Source organism: Numenius arquata, chromosome 10, assembly GCF_964106895.1.
Source record: "Numenius arquata chromosome 10, bNumArq3.hap1.1, whole genome shotgun sequence".
In the NCBI taxonomy this organism is placed as follows: Eukaryota; Metazoa; Chordata; class Aves; order Charadriiformes; family Scolopacidae; genus Numenius; species Numenius arquata.
Genome location: NC_133585.1, coordinates 2,228,702 through 2,241,169, shown reverse-complemented (window position 1 = coordinate 2,241,169; position 12,468 = coordinate 2,228,702). Strand labels below are relative to the sequence as shown.

The window sequence follows — 12,468 nt, the reverse complement described above, 5'->3', positions numbered from 1 at the left end:
GAAAGGGGCAAGACCCAGGCAAGGGAAAAGAAGTGAAATTACTGAGAGCAGGAGCTGAATTCTCTTTTCAGCTTCCACCGGTGACACCTTGCCTCAAGTGACCAGACCGACCACTGCGAGGAAACTTTAGGAGGAAAGGAAAGAGCTGGGTGCTCTCCCGCCCGCCTCGCAAAACAGCCTCTTCTTCTCGAGACGCTTTGCAGTCCTGCTAATTATTGTGCTTTAACAACATCGTCGTCTTTTCCCCTTGCCACAGACCAATCTCTTCAAGTCCCATCTCTGAAAAGTTTTAATGTAAAGAAAACTCATTTTCCCTCTTTAAGAGCGTAGGACTGCGTTCGGCGCCAAGCACAAGACTAGATGTTCAGAAGACTAAAGTAATCCGCAAGGATTTTCCCCTGCCTCTCTCAGGGGTAAAATACACCATAATCTCAGCCATTCGTTTGCATTCAAAAGTAAAACTGACACGAAACAAGACATAAATGTAAGCAAATGACAGCATTTCTATAGCATTCTTAATATGTTCCTTAATTCGCTACATTTTATTTTCTCATGGCGTTTCCCATAATGAAGATTACCTGGGGGTGTCAGCATAAAGCCGTCAACGTGGACAGCTGCAGCTTAACAGCCACAATAACTGCAGCTATGAAATTTTTAAGAGATGTAGTGTTTTGGTAGCAATTACAGTTATTGATATTTCTAAAATTCATTTAGGCTTTTATTGTAACTTTAGTAACCAAAAAGAAATGTAGTCTACGATATGACTTTGCTAAGGATAAATTGTCACAATCTTAACGTTATTAAAAAACGAGTTTGAACGAATTTAAACTGTAAGTCATATTAAAACTTTCAATCAAAATAAATTACTCTTGATGAAAACACTGAATTAAAAATGATTTAATATTGGTCTAATTTAAATGCGAAGAGTATGGTTTTATTCAGTAGCACAGTAAATATTTTACCAATTAAGTACAATTAATTTTTGTTAATGCAGCCAATAAAAAAAAAAAAAACATATTTCTTGATGACCCTTTGGACATCGCTCAGATTAAGCCTCTTACTGAGATTTTCTATTCAAGAGCAATAAACCATGCTTTAACTTTGAGAAGTAGCATCCTGGAATTGCAAACCTATTGCTTCTGATCCGCCTTTCTGACCTGGGATGTGAAAGCGAATTTGGGCTCTTTCTACCTGAGGTTTTGGTACCAGTCATTCTACAACTGGGAGTCCCTCTGCTTTCAGGAGATCCCTCTTCCTCCACAGCAACCCAGCCTCTCACCGCAGGGAAAGATGGTGTTTACACCTTGACTTTTTGACCCCCTTCTCTGACACAGCTTCATTTAAATCTGGAAGATTTTATATTTCTATAAAAGTGTCAAATTCGAGCCTCCCAAGCATTAACTGAGTTCCTTTGCAATTCCCAGTGTCTTCTTATCACTACATCAATCACCCTTCACCAACAGTTAATATACATTCTTCCTTTCACTCTGGAGCAGCCGTTTTCAAGTTGGAATCCATGGTTTTCTGGAGGACATTCACTAAAGGTGAATTAATTAGAAGCAAGCAGAGCTATCAACAAGCTCAAGTTCATTATATGAAGCTCAGCCCTTGAAGGGGCAACACGCCAGCGGTTAGAGAACAACTAAAACAAAACAGCCATTTCAGTGATCTTGACCTTTTGACTCCCAGTATGCGTAAAAACGGCTCTTAAATTCATTGGCATGTCTAGTTCCCATTTTAAGAGCTTAACAAATTACATGGCACTTCCTTGCCCCTTCAAAGTGTTTTCCAGGCAGTTGTGAAAATGGAAATATTGCTCAGTCTTATTTTTAGTTGCTCAAGAGCTACGCCATCAGCAGAGAAAACATCTCAGGAGCACGCTGCAGCGACGGAGAGCTCAGCACCGCCCAGGTGATACTGAATTTCATAAATCACAGATCAGCACAAGGTGTTTCAGCTGCCGTTTTCAAAAATAACTTGTGCTCTCGGCTGTATTTCACCCCGCCACATACTAGATTCTCCTGAGAAACCTGCCTCAGTTTACAACCTTAGGTCATCACAGCGACAGAAAACACCACCACCGTCACTCTCTCTTACGACAAGGATGTTTTTACCCTCACTCTCATCAAGACCAAAGAGAGGAAAATCACTGTCAAACAAAGCAGCTTTTTTTAGACTTGACCAACAGCGGTATGAATGTCCAGTCTTCATCACTTCTGTCCTCTAATATCAGTTACACAAGAGATATCATGTGCTAATAATCAAATAATATAGATATTGTCATTTCCAGTATATTTTTTTACAAGTTTAAATTCAAAAGATCCTTTTAATAATGCTTTTCAAAGAAAACTGTTAGCCATAGAAACTAAACGTAATTGCCTCGGATTTAACAAACTCCACAAAAATAGTATGTAACTATAATTTATTCAAATGATTTCTTCTTGACTGGCAGTTAATTATTTAAAGCCAAAAACTAAGCATCTCAGCCCATCCCAAACCAAAGATTTCTCTCTTGGGGGAAAAGTGCCATCTGTTTGGTTTTTTTTTCTTGAAAGGTAGCTATATGATCTAGAGACAAAGGCAGTGCTTAAGTATAAAAGCTGCCAAGTAATATGTTGTGTTATAGATACTCCATCCTGGGCACGTTCCCAGTTCTGAAAACAACAAACACCCCCTGATATTATTCAAGGACCTATAACAATCAGAAAAATCTAACAGTAAAGTCCTTGTAATTACGAGGTACATCTGATTTCTTTTGGAAAGTTATGATCATTCTGTCTCATTTTCCTTACTTCAGTTCCCAGGGGTGTATTACACACCTTGCCGTTTGCATGTTCAACAGAATTTGTTCATGTTACTAATAAAAACGTCTAGGACTAACCTTAGTCTCTGTTTATAATAATCTTCGTCTCCATCATCTCTCCACCTCTTCACTTTGCGCTTCCCCAGTGTGTACTCTTCTTCCTCTGAGCTGGGGAAGAAGTCAGCATCATCTGCATCTTCTTTACAATCTCTCTTTGCCGAATATTTTCTTTTTCTTGACAGGTTCCTGAGTTCATAATCGGAATCATTCTCAGCAGGAGAAGACGCCTGCTCTTCCTCCTCTTCCGCTGCTTCTGGATCAAAGAGCTCCTCGTCAGGTACGTACTCGGACTCTCCGCTGCCATCCTCCTCTTCACGCTTGAGCTTCTTGGCCTCGGGGTATTTCTTCCGTTTTGAAATCTCTGCTTTTGGCTGAATCTGGAGGGCATGCTTCTGAAGTTTCCTCAGGTGTTTTCGTAAGCGCTTATCTGTTTTTGACAGGGCTTTGCCCCTTTTTTCCTTCGTAGCCGAGGGGAGAGCTCTGCACTGAGCATTTTTGGCTTGTGCTTTCTTTTTTGCTCCTTTGTGAAGGGCTAACTTCTTTCTTTCAGATAACAGCTTATCTTGGTCTGCTAAGTACTTCTCAAAATCAGACGCTTCATTTAGCATCAATCGTCGTGGCTTCCTCTCTGGCTTCTGGGGTATTTTAGTTCCAAATGGGGTCATCTGGCCAGTACGAATGAGCTCGTCCCACTCCGTTTCCTGAACAGGCATAAGCATGCTCCCAAGACATGATGGACCGGGTTCTACAACAGAAATCAGGACATCCAGCATGTTTTTAACACCTTCTGAGCAACTCAAACACAGGAGCAAAGGTGGTTTGGTTCCTCCCCCCTGTCCCCTCTCAGCTTTATATGCATTCAGGTCAGTTTTTATATACAACTTAGAAGTCCAAATTATCGTCACCCATAATATTTGAAGCTCAAAAAAGGCAAAACTCAACACACTGAAAAAGTCAGATGGTAACTTTTACTTCAAACTTTTACTTCTCAAACTTCAGATAGGAAACATTACACGTACTATCACAACGCAAATATTTCTGAAACAACACACAGCAGCAAGAACCACCAAAAAATCGGAGTTCATGCACCCTGGGAGACTGTAACGTGCTCCATATACTCAATTCGACCCAGGCCACCACGTTCAGCATGAGAAATCACTGCTTTGGAAAGTAACATAGTCCATTTCTACTTTATTATTGATTTTTGGAGTCCTACTCATAAGCTTGAAATTCGACATTTCCATTACCATCCAGGACAGACATAAATCTGACAAAATGCACAAAAGACTGTCTTCCCACATGCTTCAAAAAAAGTAATAAAAAAAGAAAACAATCCCCATCTTCATGCTCTACAATACTAACTAGGATTAGGACTTTGAAAGTCAGATTGGCTGCACAGCACACGGCCATAAAAGAGCACTTCAGTTCAACTGCACATAGATACACATATTAACACACAGTATAATTGATGTTGGAAACCAAAGAGGTGGAAAAGCTCTTGAATTAAGGAAGCTGAAGGGTAATTCCAGCCTGAAATCTATTTTTAGGGTCCAAAATTTCAAAATAGCTGTAGCAGAATTGCCAGCAGGGCCTGCTACTGTCTATGGTCCCATTTAAAGCACTGTATTTATCACCAAAACATGTTTAACAAGTAACGATGGCATGAAACTCCTCCCTCTCCACCCTCTCAGCTTCTCAAACTACTGGAACTGCTGAACTCCATTTCCTCTGTCTTGGGCTCTGTTCGCTTCCCAGTTACATTTCATCACGCTGGGTGATGGAGTTTTACTGCATAAACCCATTCAAAGAAAAAAGATTAAAGCTGCTTTTCAACTAAGAAAAGTTTAGTGAGGTTTTGACTCCTGTAAGATTTGGGGAATCAGGAGAGAAGCCTGAACTCTGCGAGATCTGGAATCCACTCCAGCCACATCCACAATGGACCAATAGCACCGAGAGTTTACACCTCCACAAACAACAATATAACCCAAAGGTGATGTGTCGATGTGTCGATGTCAACGGGTTCCGAACTTAAATACTGCAAATTAGTGACCATGGAATCACAGAATCATCAAAGTTGGAAGGGGCCTCTAGAGATCATCTAGTCCAACTCCCCTGCTAAAGCAGGGTTGCCCAGAGCACATCACTCAGGGCTGCATCCAGGCGGGTCTTGAAAATCTCCAAAGAAGGGGACTCCACACCCTCCCTGGGCAGCCTGTTCCAGGGCTCTGCCACCCTCACCCGAAAGAAGTTTTTCCTCATATTTGAATGGAACTTCCTATGTTCCAGCTTGTGCCCGTTGCCCCTCGTCCTGTCACTGGGAGCCACTGAAAAGAGTCCGGCTCCATCCTCCTTCAACCCACCCTTTAGATACTTGTAAGCAATAACAAAGTCTCCCCTCAGCCTTCTCTTCTCCAGACTAAAGGGTCCCAGCTCTCTCAGCCTTTCCTCATCTGGGAGATGCTCCAATCCCTCAGTCATCTTTGTTGCCCTACGCTGGACTCTTTCCAGTAGTTCCCTGTCTCTCTTGAAGTGGGGAGCCCAGAACTGGACGCAGTATTCCAGTTGTGGTCCCACCAGTGCAGAGTAGAGGGGGAGAATGACCTCCCTCGACCTACTGGCCACACTCTTCCCTAGGCAGCCCAGGATCCCATTGGCCCTCTTGGCGACAAGGGCACATTGCTGGCTCATGGATAGTTTACTATCCACCAGGACCCCCATATCCTTCTCCTCAGAAGTGCTTTCCAGCAGGTCCACCCCTAACCTATACTGGTGCCTGGCGTTCTTCCTCCCCAGGTGCAGGACCCTACACTTGCCCTTGTTGAACCTCATTAGGTGGTGGCAAAGGCACGGCCAAGCTGGAGTGACAAAATCCAGGCTCAGTTTGCAGACAGCGGCGAGAAAGAACACCCAGTGAAACACTGAGAGAACAAATATCCTGCCTTTGGAAGAAATCTTATTTTTATTTTTAAAATCACAGCACAGCCTGAAAAAGAGCAGCACTTCCCCCTTCCATTTCTACTGATACTTCCCCACAGTAAGAAAAACCAATTTTGTTAATGCTGATTGATAGCATCCAGCATAGAAAATGTAATTCAATCATGATGTTAGTCATCTTTATCAAATTAGCTAGGAAAAAAATGTTAGGATTTCCAATTTATTAAGCCCAATACTCTAATGTGCCTCAGCCATCCCTACTGAGCTGAACGTGGATTAACAGCCATTTTTTAAAACTTCCCACATGAATATGCCAAGATCTGCAATTCTGCAGGTGCAGAGAATAAGTGTTCTTAACTCTCGCTTTGAAAGCAAACCACGGAAATTTATTCCCTTATTGGCAAAGATCCTGCAAAGTAGCTTCCAACAAAAAATAAGGCATTATATCAAAGTAAAACAGAACTTTCAGCTTTCTCCCGTACCTTCATCGTCCCCAAATTCAATCTCATTTACTTTATCAAGAATCTCTGTTCCGCCAAGAATTGCTTGGAGACGCTTTTGTTTTGCTTTGATCTTCTTTAGCTGTTGCTCCTTGAATGACAAGTAGATACATAATTGAATTTTTAAATTGGTTCATAAACTCACTCTCCTTTTAAACAAGACTTGAGTGACTACATTTGCAGCATTTTCCACCAGAATCTCACATTCAAACGTTCACAGTATCACATTTGAAACAAAAAAAAAGGTGCAGGAAAGGGTCACCACAGAATCTGTAGGGCTCCAACCCACAGGAGATACACAATTTTGTGTGTACAATCATCTTACGATATGTGTACAGTAAGATCAGATTGTTTATACGCACGAGTTTCACAAGCAAATAATGCATTTTTATATACACATTCATCAAATGACCTCAAAAGGTGTTGATTCTAGCGAAGGAAGCCCAGCAAGCAGATTAGTGACATGCATAGAGACCACCAGAAGATTTGTCCATGATTTGCAAGGCTGGGTTAATGGTTAATAAGCCACTGAAAACAGCTGTAAGATTTAATAAGATTTATTTATCATCCCAGAAGTTTTGGACTGTTTTGTTAGAAAAGAACTGAAATTGTAAAATCAGTCCATCACACTAATTTTTTTTTCTTTTTGGTGAAGAACGGGGTAAGTATATTATTGTATGGTACAATCTATTATCTCCCCTGTATGCACTATTATCCTCACTACCGGAGTACTTTATATCATAAAACACTCCCTGTGTGACAGCTCTAAGGAAACAGCTGTCTTGTACCACTCATTAACTTCCCATTTGTCTCAGCGACAGAAGAATTCAGCCGTCTTCAACCATTTTTTTTTTAAATACTATAAAAAGAAGAGTACTAAAAGGCACTTCTCCAAGCAAGAAGTAGCTCAAGACCAGCTTTAAATACACTGCCTGCCCCCAAACAGCCTCCAGAAGGCTCTTGAGGTTATTTGGACCACTTTTACAGATTATACTTTTCATACAGGGATTTATTCTTACACTTTGAAGACCGTTAGAGACAGCTAACAATGAATTTGCAACGAGGTTGGAACTTCCCCTGCAAGTAACAATTGTGTAAATAACTTGAAGTAATACGAAAACAGGAAAAATACGGTGTTCAATGATGCCCCTTCGGTGGTAAGTCCCATTTAACGCATTTTGTTCCAGTACTTCCAGCTCCTTGTCCCTAGTCCCATGCCACTGGTCAGTGCCACCCCCCTCACCCTTTTAATTGGCCAAACAACAAGCACAGCGTTATCCAAGTTGCTGAAATGATCAAGGTTAAAAACCAAACAACTGAACGAGTCCGTGGCAAAGGGCCTGAGACCAGGAAGAAGCAGCTGAGGGCAAAGGACAAGAAGTTTTTTTGGTCAGGTTTATCATTAGAGAAAATATTAAGGTGAATTTCCATCAGGGACAGCGAGTGCTACGCGGGAAAGAATGATGGGCACCGGTACAAGAAAGATACAGACAACAGAAGAGGGTTAAGGAAAAGAAGGGAGGGAATGAAGACCACAGGAGCTGAGATTTAGGTCCACTATTGAATCATACCCTCACAATGCTTTGTTAATTCTCAAAATACTTCTGGGAAGGATTTAATTAAAGTAACGCAAATCAGTCTTCGGAGCAGGTCCTGGAACTTTGAATAAAAACAAATAAAAATATAATTCAGCTCTCACTTTCTCATCTTTAACTTGGTTATTTACATTTTTTGGTAGAAAATTAAACCACTTAAAAGGGAAGGAAAATCAATCGTAAACCGACTCTGAAGTATATAATTAAGCAAGAATTATATCACATAATCCAAACCTTGAGCCAAAGTACAAGCTAAGTATTGTCAGCAGGAAACGAATGTAATCCCATCACCTTGTTATATTTTTGCCGTTTTACGGAATCGAGTTTTCTGTTTATATCTTTGTTGTCGGCAGCTTGAGGCGAAAGTTGCTCAATAATTTTATCTATTTGTTTCAGAGATGTTGTACATGATCTGAAAAATAACAAGAAGATTGCAATGTGCTGGTTAACTCCAGAAAGAAAAATACTAAATCTCGACTCAGACAATTTAGAAATCTCAGAAGATTTAAGGTAAGATTGAAAAAGGTCTAAAGGTAAGTTTCTACGTAAGAATCTCATACTTAAACAACACTGGAAATACTAAACACTTTAAAAAGTTCTACTTCATGAAATATTTTTTAACGAAATTTTGCTAATACTAAAATTCCAGAGGCAAGGAAACTGAACAAACCACTGCAATATTTAGTCCTCAAAAGTTACAAGTCTGATGATGATAAGCAAGTGATAGCGGTTGCTTTTATTATTCAAGGTAAACAAAATGCAAACCAAAAATCTAAATGGGAAATCCCATGTTTTCATTTTCTAAAACTCTTAATAGTTTGATGCCATTATATAAGGAAGCCTGTTTATAAGGAAGCCTATTTCTTTTCCCTTTACAATGTCTCTTTTACACAAAGAACAGATTATAAAATAAAGATACAGTTTCAGGAAGACAGACTAGCTCCAAGAATTAACAGCACATCGTTAAACGCTCCTTCCTCCTCTGATAGCATTCTTCCTGTATCCAGATAGAATATGAAATCCAGGTTAAACCACATCCTATAACCTAATACCATCTGCTTCTGCTGCGGAATTTGTTTGCAAGGAAGGAGGCACTGCCCCACTGCCAGAAGCAATAAATCCAGCTTTGTTGATTCAAACAGCAGAATGTCAGAAGGATACACGAATTGCACTCTGACATGATGAAAAAATGTCAAAGAAAACTATTTACAACACCTGTGAAGTGGCTGTTATTCACCTCACGTGCAAAGAAAAGCACTACTAAAGTCTCTGCAATTGTCAGGGAGGAAATTGTTGGGGCACGTTTCTCTCCAGCTCTAATCTGAATTTTACCATGTTCTCCCAGGAGCTTCTACCACGAACTCTGTGCCAACTACTCAAAACCCTCTTCTTGCCCGACTTTACCTCTAGACACGCATTCACCGTGTTACAGGACTTTAACCAAGGCTCTACTCGTACATCTTTACGTGTGTTAATTCCTCTGCTCAACAAGCCAGCTGTATCTCTGCTATTTTTCCTCCAAAATCAACTTTCAGACTTGTACATCGCACCTGATACAGAAGGGGTTCTGCAGGTCTGCAGAAACTAGCTGTAAAATCAGATTTATGGGAGAGGGGTACAACTTCAAGCAGAAGGTGAAAATTGAGTGGGAAGAAAAATCATAGGAGGCTTCTTAAAGAATAAGAGGAAAATATCAACTAATTGCCAGTGCCGTGCACCACACTCTCGTTAACCGCAGAATCTAATTGCGATGGTTATGCTGCTCCGTTCTTCCTCTCAAGGACCATGTTACTTATTATGTCCCTCTGCTACATAACATCTGAAATCAGGTTCCAGTTTTGCAAACTTACTCGGTTTCACATCTCCACACCCAAACTGGAAAATTAATGAAGTGCATAAAATGAAGAACACACATAAGAAGAGAGCTATGCAAGAGTTCACATCGGTGATGGAGGCCTACAGAACTCTTTAGCACTAAAAAAACCGACATTAATGCAGTGAAAGACACACAGGTAGTAATTTTTACCTGCAGCAGCTCACACAGTAACTCTGCAATGAGACCACAAACAGAAAGGGAGATCCAAGCTCAAAACTCAAGAGATCAGTGGCTCCTATCCCTCAAAGTCTTCTACTGTCCATATATCACATTAATTAAGCATTTGATTCTTTTAAGGTGTCATTAAGTACTTCATACGTGTGATAAGGTTTCTGATTGTAGTCTGCTCGTGATATGGAGTCACCCAAGTTACAGAAGGCAGGTAACCAGGAGCAGATAACCCCACGAAGCACACAGAATTGAAGAACTAGCACTTTTTCTGACTATAACTTTGAACAACAGAGTATGACGCCGTTCTCCACTGCCCAGAAAGCAGACACGCAGCTTGGTAAGGCAGGAGACAAAGCAGAGAAAGGAGATATGCTCTCCTCTACTGCCTCGATGCATGACTGCATTAGTCAAATAAGAGCAATGAAGCATCGCTCTGATGTGAAAAATATTTTGTCCTTTTAAAAAAGGTGGGTGACTCAGAAAAGTCCGCGTGCTCTAGTGCTTCCAAAACATCTTTTCATCTTCCGGCTTTTAAAAACACAAGATACCAAGGCTCATTAGATAGTCAGTAACAGAAAGGGACAATAAGAAAGGACACAATTTACCTGATGTCATCCAGCACTGACTGATATTCCTTCTCTGCATCAGCTATTTTTGCTGCTTTATTAGCTTCATTAATTGCATTATCTACTTGCTGGAGAACTCCTTGCTCCAACACATCCTGGTCATAGACGTCAACTCCTAAACCCTTGAGCTCAGCAGCCTGTGCACTGTCTGAGATGGACTGAATCTGCTGCCTGTTGATCTGTAAAAGGGGTTGTCCTCTTCTGGGCACCTCCAAAGCAACATCCATGGAAGTCGATGACTGGCTGGCAGAGTCGGGAACTCTAATACTGTTATCCAGGTCACTGTCACAAATGCCATTTTCTTGTTCAGCTCCTGATTCCTCAGCATTATGCAGGGAATTATTGCTTGAAGTAGTAACAGGGTCTTGTTCGTGGCTACTGTCTGGCAGGTGGCTGCTGTCCGTTGGCATCCTCTGCCCAAAGGCAACAAAAAAGAACCACATCACCACAAAAACATTCACAAACACAGAGTTCCTCATAGATACTGAGCCCAAATAAAAGCAAGCAAATCTACGAGCATGTTTCTTTATGAGAAATTCTTCATTTCTCATATTCAAAACACCTAGTAGTCTACTCCTCGAGTCCTCTCCCCAAAGGCTTCTCCACACTAATTTCCACAATCAAAAGGAACAAGTGGCCAAAACTTCTTAAAGGCAACTATATGGAATACTCCTGGAAGACAGTGATATTGAGACAAATAAATCAACCTATAAGAATTACCCTCCTTTCAAATTTCACCTCTCAAAATCACTCTGGCAAGGACAGTGCACTCAGTCCTGTGCGTAAATGGTCATGCTCCAGAAGACTATAACATAACAAAAACACGTTCAACTTAACATATCCAAAACCAAAAACCACAAGTTTTTGAAACAGGCTATACCTCACGAGTGAAAGTACTGATGAGAACAGCTGGGTGTAGTTTGACAATTCAGCTTTGAAGCAGAACATAAAGCAGCTGAGTTGTTACGAAAATAACCCTGGAGTGACTTACAAAGGCAAGGCTGGAGCTGGTGCTGTTTGGAGCCTTCAGGGTGAGACTGACTTGTGAAGGGAGCTATTTTTTTTATCAACTTCGAGGAGAAACTTGACGGAAGACACTAACAGGGCAGGTGGGCTCCCTCAGCAGCCTCTCCCACCATGGCAGCTCGTGGATCCCAGTCCCAGCTCAGGGTTTTCTTCTATCAGCTCCGAGCACGCACCGGGTCCGGCCCTGCATCAGGCAACAGGTACCGTGACAAGGCCGCGCACCGCCCGGCTCCCCTCCAGGGACCCCGGCCGCCCCCCGCCTACACCGCTCCCCGCCTTCCCGTGCTCTCAACGAGCAAGGCCGGGACATGGACCGCCGCCCCAAGGCCGGGATGGAAACGTGAGGGGGCTCCGGGGGCAGCCGCCTCTGCCCGAGCCGGGAAGGGCCACCGGCGGCCCCCCGGGACCCGGAGCCGGACTCACCTGGCCGCCAGGGAGCCGGGGAGGCCTCTCCTCGTCACGGCCCTGACGCTCCGCCCACCCACGCCGTGCGCGGCTACGTCACTTCCTTAGCGTCCGTGAGCGTCACAGTCGCGCACGCGTCGTGCGTCGTGCGTCGGGGAGAGGGCGCGGGACGGGTGGGTCAATGGCGGGTTCCCGGCTGCTGCGGTGAGGTGGCGAGTAGCCCTGGGGCGAGCTGCCGTGGCCAGTGTCCCCGGGGCCGCTGGCTTTTACCGTCGGGCCGCCTCTTTAGTGCGGTGCTACCTGGCAGTGCATGGGCCCGGCTTGGGCCACTTGCCCACAGGCCCACGGGTCACCTCGGGCTGCCTGCACAGAGGCCCAGGGGTCACCTCAGGCTTGGATGGTAAGAGGCCCAAAACTGGACACAGCCCTCGAGGTGGGGCCTTACCGGTGCTCAGTACAGGGGGACGATCAC

At 42.9% G+C, this 12,468-nt stretch overlaps 1 protein-coding gene across 1 annotated transcript in view; it reads right to left on the bottom strand.

Moving 5' to 3' along the window:
* ERCC6 (ERCC excision repair 6, chromatin remodeling factor) overlaps nucleotides 1–12,075 on the bottom strand; it is a 43,408-nt gene extending 31,333 nt beyond the window's left edge. The window contains exons 1-5 of the mRNA XM_074154351.1: nucleotides 12,015–12,075; nucleotides 10,545–10,978; nucleotides 8,184–8,304; nucleotides 6,280–6,388; nucleotides 2,882–3,608 (exon numbers count right to left, since the gene is read on the bottom strand). Of these exons, the coding sequence (XP_074010452.1) occupies nucleotides 2,882–3,608; nucleotides 6,280–6,388; nucleotides 8,184–8,304; nucleotides 10,545–10,975 (1,388 nt within the window). The 5' untranslated portion in view covers nucleotides 10,976–10,978; nucleotides 12,015–12,075. The remainder of the gene's footprint in view (nucleotides 1–2,881; nucleotides 3,609–6,279; nucleotides 6,389–8,183; nucleotides 8,305–10,544; nucleotides 10,979–12,014) is intronic.
* Nucleotides 12,076–12,468: the final 393 nt, after the last annotated feature.